At 38.7% G+C, this 27,193-nt stretch overlaps 1 protein-coding gene and 1 long non-coding RNA gene across 5 annotated transcripts in view; one reads left to right on the top strand and one right to left on the bottom strand.

The window, feature by feature from the left end:
- LOC119502602 lies at positions 1–26,937 on the top strand. Its single transcript, XR_005210123.1, has 4 exons — positions 1–11; positions 5,477–5,481; positions 16,727–16,733; positions 26,781–26,937. It is a non-coding gene; the product is annotated as an uncharacterized LOC119502602 (long non-coding RNA).
- The window catches only part of LOC119502507 (anoctamin-1-like), an 80,948-nt gene that overhangs the window by 21,742 nt on the left and 32,013 nt on the right, over positions 1–27,193 (bottom strand). For 3 of the 4 annotated variants that reach the window (XM_037793550.1, XM_037793577.1, XM_037793569.1), the window contains 11 exons: positions 24,602–24,700; positions 23,668–23,819; positions 18,264–18,318; positions 16,426–16,477; positions 15,150–15,205; positions 14,857–14,898; positions 7,226–7,290; positions 6,547–6,681; positions 4,105–4,265; positions 2,592–2,677; positions 975–986 (listed from right to left, as the gene is read on the bottom strand). In XM_037793550.1, the coding sequence (XP_037649478.1) occupies positions 975–986; positions 2,592–2,677; positions 4,105–4,265; positions 6,547–6,681; positions 7,226–7,290; positions 14,857–14,898; positions 15,150–15,205; positions 16,426–16,477; positions 18,264–18,318; positions 23,668–23,819; positions 24,602–24,700 (915 nt within the window). The remainder of the gene's footprint in view (positions 1–974; positions 987–2,591; positions 2,678–4,104; positions 4,266–6,546; positions 6,682–7,225; positions 7,291–14,856; positions 14,899–15,149; positions 15,206–16,425; positions 16,478–18,263; positions 18,319–23,667; positions 23,820–24,601; positions 24,701–27,193) is intronic. The other variant, XM_037793559.1, reaches the window with a different exon arrangement.

The raw sequence follows: 27,193 nt of genomic DNA on the forward strand, positions 1-27,193 counted from the left end.
CGGAGGGAACAGTTGTCTACGTTTAACGGAGACATATCGGTAACACTTTATTTTACAGGTATGCAAATTTCATGGTAATTAGGTGATAATTAGCAAGTAACCTATTTGAAATTTCTTTGGAATTACTGCCAATCGACCCCAATATTAACTAAAAATTTATCGAACATTACTTTATTATTTAATAATTATATTCCGCTATTTCCCAATATTTTGTAATTAATTTAATACATTTCCAGGAAAAGAAAACAAAGTTAATTGATATGCTTTATTTCTCTGCTGGTAAATAGATAATAATTAGCAAATAACTTATTTAAAATTTCTTTAAAAACTCCCTGAATCATGACATTAGCTACCAGGTTACATTTGTGTCGACAATAAGTCACACATTGGTGAGATTTGTGCCTGTTCAGAAGTGTCTTCTATTAGTTTTCCACCTCTGATGAAAAGCAGCGCACAGCATCAAGCCTTTAGGGCCCTATTTTAAGCATTATATGCTATTTTAGCATTTAATTATTAAATCATGTTTATAATAAAGTAATTTTTGAGGTAAATATTGGGGTAAGTTGGCAGTAATTCCAAAGAAAATTCAAATAGGTTACGTGTTAATCATCACCTAATCACGATGAAATTTGTGAAATGAAGTGTTACCGAAATATCTAAAAAAAAAAAAGGAGCAAATAAGAGGACTGAGGCAAGAAACTGTCTTGTCAACTTTGCTGCCATCACAAACAGCAGCAACATTTTTGTGTTGAGAGGCCACACTAACAAGAAGAGGCCACAGGGATGACCAGCATCAGGATGAACCTCAGAGAGAAAGAGAAATCATTACACAGGAGCAAAGAGATGAAGATCGAGTGGAAAGACCTGAGCCAGCTTGAGGGAGAAAAGGTTTGCGTTAGCGGCCTGCAGAACGGATCTAAATCAGGAACGACGGTAAGTTAATCAAAGCAAAATAAAGCGAGTTAGAACCAAACCTTATGTTCCTCCTGTGAAATACAACACACACATAAACACATAAGGGAAAGATGTCAGTCAGCAGTCATTGTGAAGATTAAAACACTTCCAAATCTCCATTAGAGACATACAGAAAAAAATACAAAAAAACAAACAAAAAATCCTCCATAAAAGAAGGTAGCAGTGCACTGTTCATTGTGATTTTAAAATATACTGACGTCTGAGGCCGTGATGTTTGTGTGGGAACATTTTTGCTGAGGGCTGACTCACTACAGAGCGCACACAAAAGACAGACGAGGTACATTCACACGCACATCCTGACCTTTATGTCATCCTTATTACCTTATCACTCTTAAGTTGAGTGCTCTGAAAAACATCTGTATTCTTCATAAAAATGTTGTCAAGACTTGTTACCAGGAGTTGAAAATACAAATAGTTGGTTCAGTTTGCAAAATGAGATTTGGAGATGCTGGAGGTGAAGAGACTGGCTCGCTGGTTCCAGAAGTGTTTGTTCTTAATTCTGTATTCACATTTTAAAATGTTACTTTTAGTGATATCCTCAAACACAAGACTCTCCAGCGTATGTTCTGACAACACAGTCTCACGGCAGTTCGTGAAATACTCACAGAATTTCATCTATTTGATTCGTATACATAGACACAAATTTCTCTTTATTTCGTGACGCTCAGCACGACTTTCAACAACGTATTTTTTGTGCATTTTCTTACGAATGTCCAGCAACATGTGAGGCATATGTCAATTTCCGCTCCAGTCTTTTCAAAATAAAACTACTTAGTTATAGGTTTAGGAATAGATCAACTTGGTTAGACTAGGGCAACAAAACTACTTAGGTAGGTTTAGGAATAGATCAACGATCTTAGATAGCTTTAGGAAAATATTGCGGTTTGGGTTAAAATAACTCAGTGTAAGTGCTGTAACTTAAGTACGGAGGTTCTTTGACAAATAAATCAACTTTGACTTGTGGTTTCACACGGGACACGAACACCGGTCTCCTGGGAGAAAGTCATGTGTTTTTTTGACCCATCCATCCACCTCGACCTCCTCCCTACACTTCACTATTCCACGTGGATTACATACGAACTGATTTCGTGCTGACCATCACGAAAAAAAAAAAGTGTTTATGTATACAAATAAATACATGAAGATTTCATGACTATTTCACAAACTGCTTTGCGACTGGGCTGGTTCTAAACACCAGTTTGATCATTTCAACTTCATTTCTGAAAATTCATGCTTTGTCAGACGGCTAAAAATACTACTCGTCGACAGGATATGTAGTTAATGGACTAAAGTCACCATGAATATGGCCCTTTTAAGAATAATATAATTAGTTTTTATGTTTGGTAACACAAGGAATTATACATTATGGCTCAAACAAAGAAAGGATTAGCACAAAAGTGACTTGGTTGACTTTCTATTGAAGTTACAATCTTGAAGATCTCCGTTTCGTTCCCTTGTGCCGCACCTTTGGCGATAAGCGGTAACTGCGGTTGTGTTGGATGTCACTTCCGAAGTGAATAATTCCCAAAATGTCCAACTATTGTTTTCAATACACTCATGAATGTATATCTCTCAACGTGTGTATACAGAAGTGATTATGAGTAGCGTTATCTCACCTCCTCCTCCTCTCCGAAGCCCGTCAGGTCCCAGATATAGTTGAGTCGCATCTGTCGTCTCTTCCAGTGCTCCATGAAGAGAACCGCTACACAACCAAGCACACACAGCAGATTCATTGTTTTGTGTTGTTAATTGATTTCCAATAATAAATATATACATATGTTTGCATAGAGCAGCATATTTGCCCACTCCCATGTTGATAAGAGTATTAAATATTTGACCAATCTCCCTTTACGGTACATTTTGAACAGATAGAAAATGGGTGATTAATTTGCGATAATAAATATTTTATTGATTGACAGCCCTAGTTGTTACTAATCATCAGCCTGCACCTCTTTAACCTCACTATAAGCCCAGCTAGATGAGCATAGTGTTTGCAATTACACTGACAATCCTCCCAACAAATCCCATACTGCACCAGTAATGCATAATTCAATCCCTCACTACTTTCCTACTCTGTTTGAGGCTCTCACATCCAAAGCCGTTGGTTCCTAATAAAGATGTAAATCTTTAAAAGCTGGCCATGCCTCATTTTTATGAAAAGGCTCAGTAAATTTTGGATTAATTCACATTTGGTGCTGCAGTGAGTATTTGTGTGTGTGAGTCAAAATCAACTATAGTGTGTGTGTTCATGGTGATGAAGGAACATGTCACCCAGTGACACAGAGTGACTCATTGATGTGTTTTTGATAGTGTTTGGATGACATTGGAGCTCTGTGGCACAGAGGAAAAAGAAGTATCAGGCTTTGATACACACACAATGAAGTGTTTTCCATTTGAATACATGCACACACATGTTGCTATTTCGCTACTGCAATGCTTTCCAACAGGGAGAAGTACATCAAGTTTCATGGTATTCTCCATCATCGGGTCTACAGGGCGTGAACCCAGATGGCCGGCGTGCTGCGACTCTGTCAGACACCAGCTTCATCTAAAGACACAACACCTCCCCGGTCTGAGGTCCTGCTGCTGCTAACAGATGGCAGCACGGTTTGGCAGGACATCAGACGAGGACCGACTCTGTGTTTACTCAGAGTCGCCTTTGAGGATTCCTATTGTAAATTCCATGTTCGCCTAAGGTGCAGTATTTATGTCTTTCTGCCAAAGCTGTACTGACTGGATTGAATGGCAGTGGTCTATTAAGTTGAACAGTTCTACCGATGCTTGAGGCTGGCCACATTGAGGGAAAACAAATCAGAGATTTCCAGAATAAAGTCATAATATTACGAGAAAAAAAATTAGTAATATTGTGAAAATAAAGTCATAACTTTACGAGAAAAACATCATAATATTACAAGAATAAAGTCATAACTTTATGAGAAAAAAGTCGTAATAATATGAGAATAAAGTCATAACTTTACGAGAAAAAAGTCGTAATAATATGAGAATAAAGTCATAACTTTACAGGATCAAAATCGGCTTGATTCTCGTGTAGTGTGTACCCGGTATCAGCTGCACAGCCTGTGTTTGGTCTCTTTGGTTGCTGTTGATTGGATGTGAATGTATCCTTACCCCAGAGGGCCATGAAGATGGAGAAGAAGACAGTGGCCGGGTTATCAAACAGGTGGCTGGCTCGGGCCGTACCGCACGCCGTCTCCAGCTTCCAGTAGCTGCAGGCGTGGTCACACAGCGGACACATGGAGATGTTGAACCTTGGATCACAAATCTCCATACTGACGTATGGATGGAAGAGATGAGTTATTATAAGGGGTGTGGAAGATGGCAGTTTAGATTCAGACTACATGGCAAAAAACAAAAAAAACATGCTGAGTGCTTCTGCTTGTCGTCTGTCTAAAGCAGTGCTTCCTAAAGGACTTTAGATTTTGTCACGGCACACCGAGCAACCCAGCGGCCACCATGCATAAGTACACAGATGCTTATCTGTTTTAACAGCTGACACTGGGCGAGAGACGGGGCGCCCCCGGGACAGGTTGCCAGTCAATCACAGGCGCTGACACATACAGACAGACAGACATTCACACTCACATTCACACCTACGGGCCAATTAACCTGACCTGCATATCTTTGGACTGTGGGAGGAAGCATGCAAACTCCACGCAGAAAGGCCCAGCCACCTTTTATGAATTATATTGTAGGGCTGTCAAAGTTAACGCCACTAATCTCTTTAACGCAACTTGCAATTTTTAGGTTGTGGCAGGCTCAGTTTTAAAGCTAGAGTGACGATACTGGTATCATATGAAACTAGAAAACCTAAGGAATCCGTGGTACCAAACATGTCATACTAAGGAGGTTAAATAACGCTCCAAACTTGTGCAAAATTTTGATGAGGAAAAACTGGCATGGCCATTTTCAAAGCGGTCCCTTGACCTCTGGGCGGTTGTTTGGTCCGCACCAGAGTTTGAGTCACAACTTTTGAGTTCACACCAACCCAAACTAACCGCACCAAGGGGGTAAACGCTCCAGGGTTGGGTTCAACCGGACTAAACAAGGCTGGTGTGAACACACTCTTAGAGTTTAGCGCTTTAGACTGAATATACAGTCTATCTGGATCTGGATAAAATAATCTATCCCAGGACACAGGACTTTATAATGTGATATCAATATGGTTCGTGATATAGTATATTTTATATTTAAAATCAATTGAGGAATTTTAGATAAAATAACCACACAGGTTTTGGCTAAAGCACCAAATGAAATACCTGATTTATATATGATTTTTCATCACATTAAATCTCGTCCTGCTGATTGATTTGCAGCTCTGCCCATTATAAGCTACCTCAGTATAAACGGTTTCTGTTGCCTCATGAAATACACCGTATCATCATATTGCCAAACACTAATTGACATGCTCAGTGCACGCAAAGTCCGTAATGACCGGGTGTCACAATAAACCTAAAGCTTTAGGTTGTGTTTGTGTGAACAGGTGGAGTCAGGGTGTGGTCTAAAGCCTGGTGTTTACACCTTCCAGCTTCATATCACGCTGCAACAGATCTCCATCTTAACCTGCCACTTGGTCTGCTGCTGATTTCCTCAACCAACTGGTTTTAAGAATTATCATAAATGAATTAACAGTCGGTACATATCACAAAACAAGATTAGATTCACATTAAATTCTTGTGACAATTTCATTTGTCCTGGAAACAGGCAAAACAACCTTGGTTAGATATTTTAAGAACATAAACTAGTTCAATAATAAGTGCAATGACCTGCTAAAATGGAAGTTGTTGGCAGCAGAGATTGGTGAGACACGCATCGGCAATCTGTCTGAAAGCTGTTACTAAATGTCTGATGTCTTGTTTGCTTATTCTTTGATCAGACAGATCTTGATTTCAATCACCTTTTTCTCAATTTTATCTAATGTATGTCATACATCATTTCATTTAGGGCATTGTTCTTGTACGACTGTTTGTGTTTTAATCACATTTTGACATTTGAGAATTCTGGCTACTTTTGTTAAATAAAAAAAAAGAGGTTTGAAGAAGAACATGTTTATAAATCTCAAAATAAGGTGTCGAAAAAACTGACATTCATACAGTGTAGAAAACTAAAACTAAAATTAAGGCCAGCTCCAGTAGGAAGAGACAGAAAAGATATTTTGAGAGAAGATTATTTCATAAGGTATTCAATTAAATTAAGTTAGTAGATGAAAAACAAAAACATATGCGTGGGGAAATAGTGTGTGTGTGTGTGTGTGTGTGTGTGTGTGTGTGTGTGTGTGTGTGTGTGGGCGTGTATTACTCATGTTGTGGGGACATAAATCTGTTTACACAGTCACATTGTGGGGACTCGCCTTCCTTCTGGGGACAAAATGCAAGTCCCCATAACGTAAATCATTACATTTTAGGGTGAAGACTTAGTTTAAGGTTAGGGGAAAGGTTTAGGATTAGGCAAGTAGCAGTTATGGTTAGGGTAAGTCTCTAGGAAATGAATGTAAGTCAATGTAATGTGTGATGGAAGTGATGGAAACATAACGTGTGTGTGTGTGTTATGTACCTCGGTATGTTATCGTCGACAGTGGCACAGCCGTAGAGGAACACGATGACTCCAACGATGGCTGCAGGGATCAGCATCTGTGTGTAGACTCCTAACCAGGCAAAATATAGTCCGACCTTCTCCCCAAAATACTTCCTGTAGAGTGGCATACCAAAGGTCAAAGGTGAATACATCACTGGCAAATTAATCCCTCAGAAGTCACGATCGATATGATCAGATAGTGTTCAATATCAAATCAATATCAAAGCCACTGCTTTTTAGATTAGTCTCTTCCTGCTGTCTTTAGATGTTATAAATACGTTTCCCATCAGCCTCTCACTTCCTCCCCCAAACTGCATAAACCCACTTTTTTCTGCAGCAATCTTGCAAACGAGATGAATTTTATGACACTAATGAAACCACTGAGCAGAGTGTGTTTTGATGAGGAACCGCGTCAGATTGAGCTCACATTCCCCCGGTCTCTTCCCTGGATCACAGACAGCTCAGCTCATGACTGTTGTTTCTGCAGAAGAGCTTCAGTGGAGCATCATCTGTATTTTCCTGCCTGCAGGCTGGTGGAAACAGTTAATGCTGCTGCGAGAGCACCAGCCGTGGCAAACATACAGTATGAGGCCCTGCAAATGTGTCCGTACTGTAATTCCCTTGAGGGGTGTCACAAGAGCACTGCTACGGATCTGACCTGATGAGTCCGATCGGCTGGTACTTGTAGAAGACGCTGTAGCTGGCCCACTCCTCGTACAGCAGCTGTAAAGAGAGGCGGGAGGCAATCATGAAATGCTCATATTATATACAAGTTTTACTGTTTTTTGAGTATCACATTTGAGCAATTCTGCTGTTGATGCTGTTAAAGCAAATTAAATATTTCCTTAATGTTTACCTGTTTGTCTTGATAAATTCAGTATAATGTATATTCTCTAGATTCTAGAGACACTGTTTTCTTCTAGAGTCTAGAAGAAAACAGTGTTTCTATCCTCTTACTCTTACTTTCAATTTCTGTGTTAGGGTTAGGGTCTCCTGTGTTAAAGGTATAGTTGGTAACTTTAATAAAAATAACTTTTTTATCATATTTGCTCAACTGTATCCTGACAGTAGTACATGAGACGGATAATCTGTGGAAAAAATCTGGTTCTTCTGCCTCCGTTTAGTGCTCGTAATGGCATTTAGAAGATTCCACGGCGCCCGAAGAAAACCAACCAATCAGTGCCGAGGTGTAAAATGAGAGGGTTTGTGACCCGGACTATTTTGAAAACAGTCAAGCTAAAACCAAGAACCGCCCACCGGCCGGAGTTTATTTGGTTTGGGAACCACTGACGTAGCTACGTCTTGTTTTTATCTGAACAACTGTCCAAAACACAAAGATATTGTGTTACCTATCACAGAAGTCTAACAAAAGCAGAAAATATACACATTAGAGAGGCTGGAACCTGCTATATTTTGCTTTAAAAAATGACCTAAAGTTATGAAAATTGTTGCTCTTATTTATGTTTTGTTGTACTAGTTACTAATCAATCAATTGTTTCAGATCCAGTATTAAAGAGGACCTATTATGCTTTTGTGCTTTTTCTTGTTCCTTTAGTGTGTTATATAGTTTTTTTGTGCATGTAAAAGGTCTGTGAAAGTCCACTCCAAAGGGAGTCACTCCCCCACAGAAATACTGCTCCTCGCTTGAAGTCCCGCCTTTTCCTTCGTAACGTGGTGATGTCACCAATAACACATTTGCATAATACCTGTCTAGGAGGCAGGAGCTCAAGCAGAGTGTTTCAGACAAAGGGCCGGTGAAAAGAGGCGCTGCAGCAGTGAGAAAAATAATGTTTTTGTTTTTTTTACATTAAAGCATGTAAACATGTTCTAGTAGAAACCCGAAATTCAACTATGCACCTGAAAATAAGCATAAAAGTTCCTCTTTAAGCTACTGACAATGAAATGTCCTGCACGTGTGTTTCACATTAAAAGCCTTCCAGCAGCAAAAAGGGCTTTTAATGTGAAACTTGCAGGAAGTATAAGAGTCATTGACGTAAAGTTAACACCGATAGAAAGAACGGCAAAGTAGAATTGGAATTAGAGAGAGAAACTTAGAGCAGCAGAGGCTCTGTTGTTGCAATCAGTGCTGTGGAAACATACGTTATGCTGAATTTACTATGTAAGCTAATCGGCCCAGCCTTTATTAGCCACAAGTCGTTACTCGTTTATGGTGGTCATCAGATATTATTCGACCGCAGGCTTTTATTTGATGATTTATGGTGATGTGCATCACAGCCAGTTCTCTGATGCACTTAATGCAAATATATATGCAATTACATTTGCACAATGTATTATAAATCCACTGATGCAGCATTGTTCGCAGTAACATATGCTTTCTCAGGCAGCAGTGCCAAGCGTGTGGTGTACAAGTGAGACCACTACAGTTATGTGGTTAGACATCCAAAGGAGGAGGCGCTGCTGGGGGACGAGAAATCAATGCAATCAGAAACGAACCTGCAGGCTGGACAACATCTACCCATTTATTTCACAGAGAGACCCGTGAACGTATTCAAGTCCAGCAGGGATTTATATCACGTCTTTAATGTGAAACAAACCATTGCTGTGGGCAAACACTCTATATAAAATATATATGCTGCCTTATTCCCACCGGGCTTACAGTTTTCTGACAGCAGATATTTTACTTTTCATAGCAGGAAGGTGAAAGTAATGACTTAAATGATGGCTCAGTGAGCCTTGTACTGTATAGAGCCAGCGTGCAATACCAGCGTAAATGGAATGCAGTCTTTATTTGTATTATCAACTATGCCTGTGCTTTTCATGTTATGACAAGTCCAAATGGTTGCTGTGCAAAACATCTATTACCTAGATACCCTCCCAGGTCTGTGTTTAAGGCAGGGTAGGGCAGGGTTTGGAAAGCACTGACAAAGCTTTAGTGCTTTAGCTCTTTAAAGGGACTGAAAAATGAGACCTTCCGCAACTTTTCACGGTTTCCTCTATCCAGGGTATATCTGCAGGAATCAACGAGTCAAATTTAAGACTTTTTAGGACCATTATAAGACCATTATGAATGCAATTTAAGACCTACTTCACATCCATACTGGCAAGAAAGTACTAAGGATATGAAAGAAAATTGGAACCCCAGAATTACTTGCAAAGCAAATTAATTTATTCACTGAAACACATTTCTTCCAGCAGTTTTCCCAGTCTTTGTTCCAGGTTTTCACAGTTTTATAACCAAATAAATAAATAAAATGCTAACTATAAATAAATAAAATACAATGGAATTACTTAAAAACAGCAGACAAAAAGTACCTTATAAACCTAGACAAAAATGCACTGTTGTTTTATAAAATGAAAGTAATGTTAACGAATTTTTAAGACATGCCAAAATTGTATTTAAGACATTTCATGAGATTTTAAGACATTTTAAGGCCTTAAATTCAGGTTATTGGATTTTAGACTTTTAAAGACCCCACAGGAACCCTGTCTATCAGCTCGTAGACTGCTTTTAATGTGAAGAACCAAGCCCGTTTTTCTGGGAAAATCGAACGGATGCGACGTCATGCGTGCTCGGGAGTGCCTTTACTCTCTTCAGCTCCGCTACAGGGCTAACAGTGTGAAACCATAGCTAATGTTCGGCTGGAAATGGAGTCCGCTAACGCCAAAAAACGACCAGCCGCCACCACAACTCCAACACAAACTCTACTGAAGCACAGAAAACAAAGTTATATCTAGTGAAGCCCGTCTGGCAAAACAGGAATGTGACCGACGTTGGGGAAAAACTAGGAACCAACATCCGCCGAGCCTTCGATTCATGGAGGGACCTTCATTTGGGAAGCTAACCTTACTGCCAAGCATGTAAAATAGACAGTAATATTGAGCTTTTAGCTGTCAATCAGGATCAGTCTCGTGTGTGTCGCCTCACTGTTTTGACCAATGCTCGCTCACAGGTACGTAGTGGAGAGTGTTGTGGAATTTCTGATACTCAGGTTAACTCAGTCAACAGGAAGGAAGAGGCCCCGGAGCTGTTGACGTCTTACTCATTAAGATTATTGAAGCTTGATCAAGGAGCAATTGTCAGGGCCCTCCACATTTGGTGTTTGAAGGCCTCACAACTCTGCTCTTTCTCCCTCAGTGTTTTACCCTTATCATGTTTTGACTTGCGCGTTTCCTCTGGCATCTCTGACCCTGGTTGCCCCAGCGACTGGCTCTATGGTCCCTATACTACAGACACAGGTGTATAGATAACGGTGGCGCCCCTAGACAGGAATCCCACCCAATAATGTCAACAACGGAGGGACACTCTGAGAGACACTCTGACCTCCCGACCAAGAGAGAGGAATTGATAGAAAATTGCATCACAGCAAGCAACAGGACGCTTAATAAGTTAAGTCAAGCAATTTCTGATTCTTACCTAGACTCGCTTTAAAAGTGCACTTTGTTGGAATTATTGTGTAAGTCACAGCAAAATGGCAATATGGGCTGTGCATTGGCAGTTTAAAACCTTATTCACTTATGGATATGTTATAGTCTGTCTTATATTAAGCTGATCTGCCTAAGAGCTTGTCTCTTCATGTCTCCTGTTGGATCCAGCCTCGCCAGCCAACGCTGTCAGGAGCAACGTCACGGAGTTCAGCCTTCAACTATTAATCCCCAACAGACAGAGACTCTCTAGACATGAGGTTAGGAATCTACAGACAAAACACTGTGTATTTAAGGACTGCCAAGGGTGGAAATATGTATACCTTAGGGATGTCAATCGATTAAAATAGTTAATCTTGATTAATCAAAAAAATGTGCATCTGTTTAAAATGTACCTTAAAAGGGACATTTGTCAAGTATTTAATACTCGTATCAACATGGGAGTGGACAAATATACTTGCTTTATGCAAACATATGTATATATTTATTATTGGATATCAATTAACAACACAAAACAATGACAGATATTGTCCAGAAACCCTCACAGGTACTGCATTTAGCATAAAAAATATGCTCAAAACATAACATGGCAAACTGCAGCCCAACAGGCAACAACAGCTGTCAGTGTGTCAGTGTGCTGATTTGACAATGACTTGCCCCAAACTGCATTTGATTATCATAAAGTGGGCATGTCTGTAAAGGGGAGACTCGTGGGTACCCAGAAAACCCATTTACATTCACATATCTTGAGGTCAGAGGTCAAGGGACCCCTTTGAAAATGGCAATGCCAGTTTTTCCTCAACAAAATTTAGCGGACGTTTGGAGCGTTATTTAACCTCCTTTGGGTCAAGCTAGTATGACATGATTGGTACCAATGGATTCATTAGGTTTTATAGTTTCATATGATACCAGTATCTTCACCCTATCTTTAAGACTGAGCCCGCTACAACCTAAAAATTGCAAGTTGCGTTAATGCGTTAAAGAAATTAGTGGCGTGTTAACGAGTCATCACGTTAACTTTGGCAGCCCTAGTATATAGTTTATTAATATCAGACTGTGCATTTGAGCAAATTATAATTGGTTGCGGTATCGATTCCAGTCATGTATAATTTATGATGTTATGCGGTAAAACTGTGCATGTATGAGTGCGTTCTTAGAAGTCTGTCCAACACCGATACTACATGCGTGTAATGTGATTTATATGCAAATCACTGCTATATGATACGGCCTTTACGATTATCCTCAAGCAGCTGCCTGTGTATGTGTCCTGTTCCTACTACTAGTAGGCAAAGAGCACATAAATCACTGCGAAATGCTTTTTTCACACACAATCGCACTCCATTCAGAGCAGCAGCAGCGAGGCAGCAAATCACAGGAGGCAGGCCCGGAGGAGCGTTCAGATGACAAATCGCACAAGATTGAGCTTCCAGACGCAACATCCTCATTCCTTCAGCCGAGGAAAAGCTATTTCCTAACCATACGTACATGGGATTGTGATATATATACATATGAAAGTATATGTTGCTGTGGAGGCACTCGAAAGCAGCGAGCTGAAGCTTCTCTGATGCTTGAGAACAACAGAGGGGGAATTATTAGGCTGTTGCCTTAGTGACACACAGCCTACAGTGTAATTATGGAGAGTGTTAGCAGGGGAGGAGATGACTTCAGACTCAGCATGAGCTCTTATTTCTTTCCAATTGCCTGGTTAATTTTGTTCAGTAGGAGGCTCAAACGCTGTCATGTTAGCGTGGTAGTCTGTCATACTTGGTAAAAAAAAAAAAAATCCCTATGGTGTGACTCATTGAGTGGCATGTTTCAGTCGCTTATAGATATTGGATTGCTGTGTTGCGTTCAGGATGAAGAGGAGGATAAAACTCATTTAAGCTAACAGTCATCTTTATGTCTAAAGTTTAACAAGTTGAGAGACATTGTTGGGGTGGGATAGAAACTGTAGAAGAAACATTTGGTCATTTTTATTGTGATGGAGAGGAGATCACATTATGTGACAATTTCAGTCTCACTGGTGTAAATTTATTTTTAAATTACGGCCGTCAGTCGATTTAAATAATCCTGATTAATCGCATGATTGTCAAAAAAAATCACAGTTTTTTTGTTAAAATTTGCAGTACGATGTAGGCTTGCCATGGTAGTTGCTGTTACCGGTGTTACACGGTGGTTGGGCACACACCGATTAAATTACGTCTCCACCGTCGTTTTGCTTTTTTTTACAGAAATAAAACCCATTTAGTTCATTTTGGCGTCTAGTGTTCATCATCGAACACGATCCAATCTAAGTTCTGTGTGACTACCTGTACAAATATTTACTTGAAAACTGCTGAAACTGATAGACATTTCATTTATTCTACTTTATTGTCATACAGACATCAACAACTTAAAGTAAATAGATTGTATTTAGGATCAAATATACCCTTGTCCAGTCTAGAAAATGTTAGACATGTTCATTAGATTGTGTGTGTGTGTGTATATATATATATATATATATATATATATATATATATATATATATATATATTTATTTTTTACTCCTATCAGGAGCTATAACCCCATAATCTCCAACAGTGCATTACTGACTTAACAGAGTAATAATTTAGTGCAATAATTCAGCTGTGCAATAATCTGGTTTACTCTGGCATTAACACTACATTTATTTATACAGAACATTTAAACTAATATTCTTATTTTACACTACACTCTTATTTTAATAAATGCATGCATTTATATTATTTACATAGATCCTATTTTTCAGCACTACATATACATATTCTTTGCTCTTAAAATAAACTCTGCACCTTTATAGACTGGTTTTATTGTATTCTACAAACAATGTACAGCTTTATTCTGCACTTAAGTCTATTTAAAAAAAAAAACTTCTCTACCTCAGTTCTTATCCTGCATTATATTCCACATTTAGCATTTCTTAATATCTATATCTCCTATATTTTATTATCCAGCACTGTATCACTTTCTGCACTATATTCTCATTTTTAATGGTCCCGTATCTCAGTTGTAACCCTGCACTATATTCATTTTTAACAGTTTCTTCATCTCCTGTTATTTTTTATATCTGGTATATTTTTTATACTCTGTATTACTTACTTGTGCCTTTTTACTAATATGTTTTGCACTATGGAACTGTGATGCTGGAAACTTGAATTTCCCTCGGGATCAATAAAGTTACTATCTATCTATCTATCTATCTATCTAAAATATGCCCTTTTTCATTTTATTTATTTATTTTCTAATTATTGTTAGTTATTTTCTAATTATTGTTATTTATTTTCTAATTATTTTTATTCTTTCTTTTTTATTTATAATTTGTCGTCGTTTGAAATTAAAAAATGTTAATGAAAAAAATAATTTCCCAATTTGAAAATGCCAAGGTGAAAATAAAAATGTTATCTTAACTGACAAACAACTTTCAGTGCGCCCTAAAGCATAACACAGCCGCCAACGTTGATGATGATGATAATAAAGTAGAAATAATTTTTGTGCCTCCCTGGACAATACAGACAGTGGATGTGAAATGGACTTTTCATTTTCAAATTAAATGAATTAATAAAGATGAAATGCTCTTGTTATTGTCACTGTTGTAATAGCAGAGCTCTCAAAACCCCTGGACCGGATTGAACATCTGATTGGCTGAAACGCACCAATCAGAGGACATCGTTCCACTGCTCTGGTTTCTAGCCCAGGTTGCCATGTCTGCTGAGTATAAATGAATATGGGCTGGTTTATTGGATATAAAAAGGTGAAGTAGTCTGGCTCCAGGTTGTCTGTTTTCCTCGGGCTGACTGATGAATGAGTATCTGTGAATTGACTCAAAGTGTTGGTGTGGTGGTGACCTCTGATTCGATGTATTGACTGGTGGACGTTTGCTCTACTCACCTGCCTGTCGTTAGGTTCTGCATTCACCCCCTCGATTTCTCCCTGTAACAATGAACACACTTATTTCATCTTGCATATAATGAATAATTTAACACTAAATTGTGAATTATGAGAATTCTAGTCACAAATGGGATTAATTTACATAAATGATAGAGTACAAGCAGCAGATGCTATTTGGTGATTCTCGTATTAGAAACTCAGCGATTTGGAAATCATTCTCTCTCAGTGTATAAACAGCAATTTATCAACTGTTCTGAGGCCAGCAGAGGATGAAGTGTGACGGTGATACTCACATCATGCAGAGGATAAGCAGCTGAATAGGAACCATTGGCTAGAAGACTGGTGATCCCTGTAAAAAAGGCATATTCCACAGGATTATATTACACAGAGCAGAGTAAAGACTCAGCAGAAGAGCTCTGGAGGAAAATACTTAAAATAGACTGCTGTTACATTTCCTCTTTGGAGCTCAAAAAAAAGACTTCATGGTGAAGAATAACAGCAAATTTCATGGTAATTAGGTGATAATTAGCAAGTAACCTATTTGAAATTTCTTTGGCTGCCAAATTACCCCAATATTTACCTCAACATTTATCGAAAATTACTTTATTATAAACATGATTTAATAATTATATGCTAAAATAGCATATAATGGTTAAAATAGGGCCCATAGGCTTGAGAAGCAGCTGCTCTTCATCGGAGGTGGAAAACTAGTAGAAGACACTTCTGATCAGACACAAATCGCACCATTGTGTGACTTATTGTCGACACAAATGTGGAGTTTTTAAAGAAATTTCAAATAAGTTATTTGTTAGTTATTATCTATTTATCAGCAGACATGGAAATAAAGCACATCAATTAACTTTGTATTCTTTTCTTGGAAATGTATTAAAAATATTACCAGCTATTGGGAAATAGCAGAATTTAATAATATTTAATAATTATTAAATATTATTTATTTATTTATTTATTTTCTAATTATTTGTATTTATTTTTTAATTTTATTCTTTATTTGTTTTGATCAATTTGTCGTTGTTTATCTGGGTGGGGGGGTTATAAAAATGAACGACATGCACACTTGTGTATTTGGTATTTCACACTGAATAGATTGCAAAGTTATGTTGTCGATGAAAAAGGAAAATAATAAATAAATAAATATATATATATATATATATATATGCCCTTTTTCATTCTTCCTTCCTATTTCTCAAAAACAAATCTGAACATCTTTATTACATTTTTTTTCAACCAACTTCAACTACATAAGAGGAACTAATGCGCTGGATAATTTGAGGCTTCTTTCTCTCAGGAGCATGAATCTGCACCGCAAATGTTATAATGAGTTAAGAGTCAGGAGGAACTAATGGAGGATAACTCAGATGGTCGTCAAAATCAAGATTCAATCCATTTCAAGCCAATCCAACCATTGAGTTTTGTAGATTATTGGTCAAGGAAGACGGCAGCACACCCTGCACTCTTCTGTGATGCAATTACACTATCCTCTGATGAAAACAGCGCCCACATTAATGGCATATTGATTTATCTCTTGAGATGCAGACAGATCGGTCTTACCCATGTTGTATTTCGCCTTGGTGCATCTAGTCCTCTTCAGTACCTCATAGACCTGACGATACAACGAAACAATAAAAACTCATATCCAACTGAACGGGCTTTAAAATCAGGAGAAGGAATATTTACTTGTATAATAGCACAAGTGTAGTTGTTCGGCCCAGTCGCACAGCAGTTTGTGAAATAGTCAATTCGTATGTAATCCACGTAATTGTGAACCAGGAAGTATAGGAAGCGCCGAACGCCGCGTAGGAAGGAGGTCAGGGTGGATGGGTGGGTCAAAAAACACCGGATTTTTGCCCAGGAAACCGGTGTTCGTGTACCGTATGAAACCACAAGTCAAAGTTGATTTATTTGTCACGTAACTTCTGTACTTTAGTTTTGCCATTTTCTGTGTTATTTTAACCCAAACCGCGATCTTTTCCTAAACCTAACCAAGTAGTTTTTGTCACGTAGCTTCCGTACTTCTGTTGCGCTATTCCAGTGTTATTTTAACCCAAACCGCAATCTTTTCTTAAACCTAATCTTTGCCTAAGCCTAACCAAGCCAGTCTTTTCCTAAACCTAACTAAGTAGTTTTATTTTGAAAATATTGGAGCAGAAATTGACACATGCGTCACATATTGCTGGATATTTGTAGAAAAACGCACAATTATACGTTGTTGAAAGTCGTGCTGAGTGTCACGATAAAAAAATGGAAATTTATGTCTATGCACACAAATCAAATAGATTACATTTCGTGACTATTTCACAAACTGCTGTGAGATTGTGTTGAGTTGTTAGAGCGAGAATGAAGACGTCAAATCAAACTGTTGAGTGTTGTATGTGTTGTCCTCAGAGGGGCTGCTGATGAGCTCAGTGTAAAACACAGAGTCTTATTGATGAGAGCTGAGGCTCAGCTGGAAGCCAATGACGGCTGTGATTGAGGAGCTCCATCCAGTAATGACAAGTCAATCACATTACCCAGTCATTAGTCAAGCACTGCGAGGTGATGTGTAGGTGTATGTGTGTATGTCAATTTAACGTGTATGACGCAGGTTCGCAGAATGTATTCGTTTTTCATGGGAGTCACATAGAAGAAGCGAGGGCTCTCGTTGGAGGAGAGTGCACATCGTTTTTTTGTCGTTATGTGGAAAAACACATTTGTCTATACTAAAGGAGGGGACTTCACAACCATTAATACAACATGTCATACACATGCTGTCACTGTGCTCAAGAGGCGCCTTCCAACCCAGATCGTTCTCACTTCCCGACTCATCAAATACAGCAGCTTGGTCAGTGGCTCTACGCTTCAAACTATGGCGCTCTATGAGGCCAGGGTTACGGCGGGAGTAAAGGAGGACTTCATGTGAGGTAGTATGGGTCAAACAAAAAGAGGACTTTCACCCAGCAGACCGCTGTTTGTGTCCCGTGTTAAACAAAAGTCAACGTTGACTTATTTAAGTTACGAAACATTACGTAACGTTAATATACGTTGTGTAACATGTTACGTATGTTACGTAAGGTACTTGGCTTACGTCCCGCACGTAACGTGTTCGGTAACATACTTAACTAACGCTGCATAACATGTTACGTACTTAACTTAGGCAGCGTAACGTAATACGTTACATACTTATTTTATGTTGCGTAATATGTTATATAACATAATTAGCTTATATCGCGTACGTAACATGTTTGGTAACATATTTAACTTACGCCACATAACGTCTGCGTAACGTAATAAGTAACATACTTATTTCACGACGTGTAACGTGTTACGTAAGGTACTTGGCTCATGTTGCGTACGTAATGTGTTCGGTAACATACTTAACTTAAAATTAAAAAAATAAAACCAATACTTACTATCGAGCTCCTGGTCTTGCTGTCAAAGAACTTGTCCCTGTCAGACAGATCGAATCTGGCAACAAAGAAGACAACAGGTCTAGTTTTAGTTGCAGATCCAGAGAAGGAGAGCAGACTGTTAGTAGCATATTATATAGTATATTATATAACATATACATATATATATATATATATATATATATATATAGTAGGAAAGAAAAAGAGAGGAGAGGTGAGATGAATTACATTCATACTATGGTGCAGACTAATATTGTTAACATAAAGCGAAAGTGGCTATCCTGTCCACCTCGCACACAATGAACTGAGAGTACATTTTTCATGTAAAAAGACCTCCACAAATAGGACCAAAAGCACAATAACAATGAAGTCACATGATGTATGTTCAATGAAATGGAGGCTATTTCATTATGTTTCAGTACATTCAGGCTGCAGGCTGCAATTTCACAACAAAAAGATAATGAAGGGAGGAGGTGCTAGAAAGCTCTATAAATCCTTGTTGGCTCAACTAGCCAACCCTGTCTCCTGCTAATCATGTTCAGATTGAAGCAAATAATATGCAACAGTGATTTGCATCAGTGGTGACATTTACTGCCAGTCCCGACGCACTGTACGTGTATGAGTGATGTTCATAAAGTGCAGGTGAGTTGTGGGAGTCGAGGAGGTGGATAAAGGTATAAATAAACCCAATTTGTGTCCTGTCTCATACTAGAGGTCTGTGTTGATGTTTGTAAAGATTGATTCGTTTTCTTTTCCCCAACCTCAATCAATTGGAATTAGTTTCCTAAATTACCTCCCTAAATCGGCATCAATTGATAGCTCCTGAAACGTGCTTACTGTGACCCTGTGACACACACTTTCTGTGAGGTCAATGACCTCTGTCCAGCCTCTCACTCCCTCCTGAGTACACTGTTTTAATCATCACTCTTCTCCGTATCTATTCTGTTATCCTCTCTGTGCTTAGACTTCATCATATTTCATGAAGCAGCGGGAAAATCTATACATTTTCATTACAGAAATTTGACATTAACGAGCAGTAACGTCAGAGTGTTTTGGCCACTGGCTTGTTAGCAGGCCCGCTGGCAGTGGTAGTGAAGACAACAACTAACTAAAATATTACCTCATATTTTATGTAAAATTACACTTAAAGTTTGTACAAATACATTAATTTGTCCATTAAAAAAAAAACATAATATTAATGCAACCTTGATTTATGGTTAATTACCTGTAATTTTTAAGGGGAAACCTTTAAAGTACTGCAAATATCTGTAAATCTACAGATATTCTACTGTTTTACGCAGAAAAAAAAGGAAAAAATCTGTAAACTAGAATTAGAGTTATGGCCAAAAACGTGTTTTGTGAGATCACAGTGATCTTTGACCTTTGACCACCAAATTCTGAATCAGCTCATTCTTGAGTCCAAGTGAACGTTTGTGCCAAATCTGAAGAAATTCCCTCCAGGCGTTCCTGAGATATCTCATACACAAGAATGGACGAAGGGACGCGAGGTCACAGTGACCTTGACCTTTGACCACCAAAATGATTACAATATCACATTGATGAGAATGGTATGGTTGGACAGACGTAAAGACGAATGTATGGACAGACGGACGGACGGACAACCCAAAAATATAATGCCTCCTACCACAGCTGTCGCCGGTGCAGAGGCATAAAAATACAGTTTTACATTTCCTGTAAAATTACAATTACGTCTTTGAAACAACGTTAGAGGGTAACCTGTTGTTGCTGCCTTATTAACGTGGGGTCCTAGTTTAGCTTATAGCCTACAGCTTAGCTTACTAACTTTGCTTCTTGCATCCATTTATGTGCAAGAATTAAAAACACCAGTCAGACTCAGTAGCAACATATGAACGTAAGGTAACACTTCATTTTACAGGTCTGCAAATTTCATGGTAATTAGGTAATAATTAGCAAGTAACCTATTTGAAATTACTTTGAAATTACCCCAATATTTACCTCAATTTATCGAAAGTTACTTTATTTTAAACATTATTTAATAATTCTATTCCGCTATTTCCCAATAGCTGGTAATTTATTTAATATATTTGCAGGAAAATAATACAAAGTTAATTGATATGTTTAATTTCCATGTCTGCTGATAACTAGATAATAATTAGCAAATAACTTATTTGAAATTTCTTTAGAAAACTCCCTGAATCATGACATCAGAAGTGTCTATTAGTTTTGGTTTTCAAATAAGTTACTTGCTAATTATCACCTAATTACCATGAAATTTGTGGACCTGTAAAATAAAGTGTTACCAAACGTAATTCTCAGAAGAATAAGCTCTTGGAAGTGTGTGCACTGAAAGCTTTTCATCAAAATGACTGAGTGGGCAGCTCTCCTGTCAGTCACATAGTGCTGGAGTTGCTTGCTGTTGCTTGGTGACCTGCACTGAAACAGTCCAAATGTGCCTCCACTGCCTCTAATTCGATTCCAGACTAGCCTGAATGTAGAAGCATTAAAACACCATGTGGAGAAAGCCACATAGAGATAATATGGTTTGGAAGCCACTTTACACTGTAATCTATAACTATATAGTTTAATCTCAGGGAACAGGACCTGCAGTGCTTCCAGAAGTGATGAAGAAGAAGTGATGGAGAAGATGTGGAGGGAGATCTCCTGCTAGCTGTTAGTCAGAGCTGTAAATATAGCTGCCCGTTGCCCACTCTCTCCTCCATACATCCCAGCAGGCTGACGTTTATGCTAAGACATTTCTTCTTCTCTGATCCTTTGAAAGTGCTTTTCACTTGTTGGGACTGAACAGGAAGCGACAGTGAAGTCCTGACATCTGTCTAAAAAGTCTAAATGCTTTATTTTGCAATTTTCAAAACCCTCCAACATCGTGTTGAGAAAAATGTAAATCACTTTTTTCGGCTGGCTGTGTTTTATTTATTTCCTGAGGCGAGAGAAAGCTGAGGGATGGGAGCTTCAGCAGAGTGCAGCAGGAGAGCGTCACGCTTCAGCCTCCCTGTCATGCTGTTGGCTGAGTTTTTTTTTTTTTTCTCGTCCAATTTACACCTCAGTTGGTTGTTACCTCTCCGTGCTGTCTGTGTGGGTAACGCTGCTTTGCTTTTGTGCAGAGGTGAAACAACGTGAAACATGGAAATACATAGAAAAATGCTAAAGTTTAAGAGTTTTAAATTTCAAATTCGCTGATTATCTAATTTGCAGAAGAGTCTTACAAGCACACAGAGAGAACACCATGATCTCTTGCTTCAGGATATTTTACTAACTTGAAATATTGTGAGATTATTGTGGTAATTTTGGGGGATTTTCTTACATAAGCATGCTGCATTTTGAGTCACTTGTGACGTGGCAGCTTTGCTGTGTTCACTGATCTTGAACTCGATGATTTCTGCCTCTTCCCCTCAAATCCTCCGACTCTGAGCACACATAGTGCAACGTATGAGAATGTTTACATCCACGGAGGGATACTATTTCTCTAGCAACCTGGATAACATTGAATAATTTAGCCATCTATGTAGAAATTTCTATTGTGCGTTTCACCATTCACAGGCTCCTTTCTTTGATATCCACATTTCAAAGCTGAATTGACAGAAATTTTTTTGCCACACGGGGCAGCGAACCAAGCTGGGAGTTGTTATGACCTGCTGTGTTAGCAACATTAGCAACAGGGCAACATTAGCATTCATGCCAAGTTGTGTTTCTGGCCACCTGAGGAAAGTAAGTCCAATATTCATTCTCCTTTTAGCTCCGTTTTGCTCTCCAACAACTCATGAGAAAAACTGTCTCTTCAGCTGCTAAATGCTCCACTAAGTTCACCAGCTAGTCTCTGACTCTGACTCGTGTCTTAGTCCCTTCCACGGGAGATGCGAGCGGGGGAGGCGAGGAAGAGACGCAAGGAAAGAGGAGTCAAGGCAACAAGCATTTAACAAATGAGACATCCTTGCCTCGGAGCCGTCATTTGTGTGGCACAGCTCCATTTTATTCTACCGCTGTATTTTATGATCTCTGTGAGATGAGCATATTTACTATTACTAATTCAATTCACAACATGGCATAATGGGACAACAATTGATCCTTACGCATTACTCTTTTGCCCGAAAAGGCTGAAACAGGGCCGAGGGGAACTGCTGAGCAATAATTCTCTGCGGGTTCATCACTACATCAACCCCTTTCACATTACTCATTGTCATTTGACCCATTGTTAACAGAAGAATATTGTTTAGAGCTGCTTTAAAAGGAGAGAGAAATAAAGAATTGGGACTTGGGCATGTACTGGGGTGTAATGGTACATTGATCAATATGTCGATTGTGTCGATCCACTGCACACGAGTGATCCATATTATTAAACTCTGCAGCATTTCTACTGGGTACATATGGTCACAGCATCCATCATGAAACAGAAGAGTTACCCAAATGTCATATAATTAGCACTAGTTTAGGTTTACTGTTTACCTTAGTTAACTAAAGACTTAAATACAAATGTAAAAATCTGTTTGCTTTTCAGAAAAGTCTTTGTTTTTCAACAATCATATCTGTTTGAATCACAGTAAATAGAGATGTGCTGAGCCGATCTGCAGGACTGATATCAGCAGTTTTTAATTGATCGTTTTTTAGTCTATTTATTTCTAGTTTGATCTTTATTGTAGTACATACTTGCAAACGTTTTCATTGCCCTCTCCCAGTGTCCTCCCGAGGTCACAATTCTCCCGATTTATGACAATTTTTCACCCCTTTTTTTCCTTTTCGTTGATGAAAAGTGATGAATATTAGTTCATACCCAAAAATTCCATTGTAGTGTACTTATTATTTTGTTATTTTCGTTCTTTAAAAGTCACCAAATGCAGGAAACAAAGTCTATGAAACTTACATTTTTCTAGTTTTCTGCTTTAGTTTTCAAATCCTCACTATTTTTGAGGTCTCAAGGTTGGCAAGTATGTTGTAATCTACCCATAACACTAGCTGTCAAAACACACTTCATCCCTAATAAATACATTAGAAATAGCTAATTATTGCCTTAAAAATATAAACTGTATGAAACTTGTGCCCATTTTTCAATAAACTGATGGATAGACAGATAACCAGGTTATATTTACTCTGATGATCCAATTAATAGCCAGCCATGTGACAACTACCAAAGTAAAATAAGTGCCTTAATTGAGATTATTATTATTATTATTATTATTATTATTATTATTATTATTATATAATTATTCATGTCACTGTCCATGTAAACATCATTCCGTCTACAGATTTCAGAGGCTGAACGGCTCAGACGTGCAAAATCTCTTTGGCATGTAGACTCTACTGTATGTACTGTACGTGGCAAAGCAAAGGTGCACAAAGCTACACGTGTGACAAATGTCACAGTCAGCTTGACTCGCTGCCTTCACACCTGAAAAGCAGAGGTTTTACTCACAGATGCTGCTTCTCTCTGGAGAAAGGGTGAGAGAGGGATTTGACGCTCTGCGGCCGGTTGGCGTCTACTTTTGGGTGGAGAGGAGCTGTGACTTTGTGAATGAACAGTCGGATCTTCTCCACCACATTACTGCCTTGTTTCACCTCGTAGACCTGCAGAGGAGACAAAAGGAAACTACATTTAGCTGAAAATCAGAGGACTGCACGTCGTTCCTCTGCATCAGAATTTCATTTCCAAGAGTATAAGTCCTGTTTTTCTAGTAGAGCCTATATTTACTGCATAAGGCTGAGAGCCCTGAAGGGTTGATATGTGGGCAGCAGGATTCTCCTCTGTGTTCTTGAAACTAGCCTAGTCTGTTTTGTCAGCATTTAAAACAAGCTTGTGTTGGATAAGAGTGATTTGAAATGCATTCAAAGCAGACCGTAGGTTTACAGATTGAAAGAAGAAATATTGTTTATGTAGTGAACAGAAGAGGACCAAATCTAGACCCTTGCGGGACACCTTCAATAACATTAAGAGCACTTGGAACCACTAAAACTGCTTAAAATCTACCTGCCTTCAAACCATTTAATGAATTATGAGTCATTGTTTTGTGTTGTTAATTGATTTCCAATAATAAATATATACATACATTTTCATAAAGCAGCATATTTGCTCACTACCATGTTGATACGAGACAAATCTCCCTTTAAGGTACATTTCGAACAGATTAAAAAGTACGCCTATGCGCTGTCACCACAATCTGGCCTCATTGGGGTGTTATAATGCTATGTGAATACAAAGGACAGAGGAACAGGAAACATTCATATTCACACTCAGCAGTGCAGCTCTGAGAGCCAATTCAATCAGCCTCAGAACATGAAAAAGCAAATATAAATATGTAATAAGTAAATATGCATTTGACAAATGGACGACTTCCTGATGGGTGGAGTACCTTCTTTGTCGGCATCTTGAGCTTAATGAACTCAGCCTCTCGACACAGAACGTGCCACGGAGCGTGGACCTTCATGAAGCCGATTCCAGGGATCTTAGTCTGAAAAGGCATACAAGGTTTGGATATTTAAATACTACAATTCATGATTATAGGAACACATTTCAGCTGGCATAGCAGCTCTTACATTTAAAATCTTTACTGTCTGGTATAGAGTCCAGATTCCATTTGAGCTCAAACTCACATCTTTACTGCTGCATATCTCTGCAGCTTCTACTGTTATATAAAACCACTCGTACATTGCCAGACTCACTTCACACCCTCCAGCTCGGCACACTGACCTGTCTGGATACAGAAATACATAACAACCAATTCGAACTAGCTGACTAACTGTACACACATCACAGAGATTTAACATGCATTTGTTCTGTCTGCTGATAGTAAGCATTGGCTGATAAAGTTGTTGTGAAATAAAGTTGCTGCTGCAGCAGGAATGATACAGCAAAGATGAATATGCTGTTTACAAGTGCATATGAAAAGCAGTCATTATAGGTGCATGTCAATTACTCATCTCTTTAGGGGTTAAATATATTCATGATTAATTAAATGGACTTGCAAAATAATTGTGCTGGCTAATGAGAACTCCTGTTATTGATCTGCTCTGGTGCGGCTCTCAGTTTATTTTGGGGGAACAGTGGCCGTGTGTCTCTGAAACAGATGCTTCTGTAAATTAAAGTGTGGAAACTTAATGATGAAATAGGAATCAGGTTAAATAACTATTGTAATTAGGGCTGTCAAAGGTAACGCGATAATAACGCGTTAACGTAAATTCACTGACTCACTAATTTCTTTAATGCATTTATGCAATTTGCAATTTTTATTTTTTAGTGGGCTCGGGTTTAAAGCTAGAGATACTGCTATTATATGAAACTACAAAAACCTAAGGAATACATTTCTACCTTGTCGAGAGGGAGGATAAATAACGCTCCAAACTTGCGCTAAATTCTGACCTCCAGATATGTGAATGAAAATGGGTTCTCTGGGTACCCACCAGACTCTTTACAGACATGGGTTTCTGGACAATATTTGTCATTGTTTATATTATAATATAATAATCCAAAATATTATTATATTTATGTATACATTCTTGTCCACTCCCATGTTGATAAGAGTATTAAATACTTGACAAATCTCCCTTTAAGGTACATTTTGAGCAGATAAAAAACGTGTGATTAATTTGCGATTTATCTACTGACAATCATGCAATTAATCGAGATTCAATATTTAAATCTATTGACAGCCATAATTGTAATGGTATAAAACTTTACTTTTGACAAGTATTGTATTAAGTTCATTACGGAAAATGATGCATCATTTTGAAATGTTGTTGAATAACGACTGATCTATAGAGAATATCTGACCTGGTAATGACAGCATGATTTAAACTACACTGGTCCACTTGGTTACTAGTCGTAGAAGTACCAGACCCAGCACCTGAGCCAGGCCAAAATGTCAGTCTAATCGGGTCAGGTTGGTTCCTGTTTGTCCTGTTGGGTCAGATTTGGCTCGGTTTTCCATCATATTCTCTCATCTTTTTAGAGATGAAATTATTGTTTCTGTTTACTCATAGTTAAAATATCTCCTTAGTTCCTCTATTTGTCTTTGATAAATCATTATGCTGACCAGCGCACACACACACACTCACACACACACACAGGCTCGTAACGCACCTTCTGTCACTGGCTGTGCACAGCATCACACACTGAGACCTATCCATCTTCAAGCTGAGCCCATATGTACAACATAATGAACTATTCTCACTGTCTTTCATGCAGCTTAACCCCCATTACTCAACAGACATATTGATTCAGACCATGTAGGTATAATAACAATAGAACGGTACATTCAATGCTCGATCAATGGTTGACACTCTTGTCTGACTTTGATCCTAAATGTACCTGAAGCATGAGCTCATTAAAAGATGAGAAAGGCTATTGGATAGCAAGTATAGCCCTTCTCTTCTGTAGTGCACGATAATCAAGAAAACTCATTACACTGTTAATAGCAGGGCTATGTATTGATCTGTTCAACCGCTGAAGTTAAAAGGGTTAAAGGGTTTAACTCAAAAGATAAAATGGAAATGGGATTCAAATCTATCTCTCTCACACATTCAAATTCCCAGGAGATTTGGTCGGAGACGAAAACGTTTCTCAATGCGTAGCCCCGTCACTTCACAAGACACGGGAAACATCTGTTGGTCTGGAGGAGCTGCAGCAGTTATTTCTGCATAAACGTCCACTGTACATTCACTAGATATTCTCAAAGCTAAATTAACTCTTCTGCAGTGTGTAGTGTGCGCGCATGCACGTGAGAGTGGAGCGAAAGAGCGAGAACGAGCGCGGTGTGTGAGTGATGGCAAGCAGACAGGCAGAGGAGCAGAGTACAGCAGAGACTCCGGCCCTGGAGACCAAAGCTACGGTCTCCCCCGCGTCCTCCGACCGCGGCCAACACTGTTTAACAGACGGGCTCTCTAGATAGAACTTTGCGGTTTTGGTGCTTCCGTGTAGTTTGTGTTGGAGTCTTAGTCTGAACAGC

This window comes from Sebastes umbrosus, chromosome 2 (assembly GCF_015220745.1).
Source record: "Sebastes umbrosus isolate fSebUmb1 chromosome 2, fSebUmb1.pri, whole genome shotgun sequence".
Taxonomy (NCBI): domain Eukaryota; kingdom Metazoa; phylum Chordata; class Actinopteri; order Perciformes; family Sebastidae; genus Sebastes; species Sebastes umbrosus.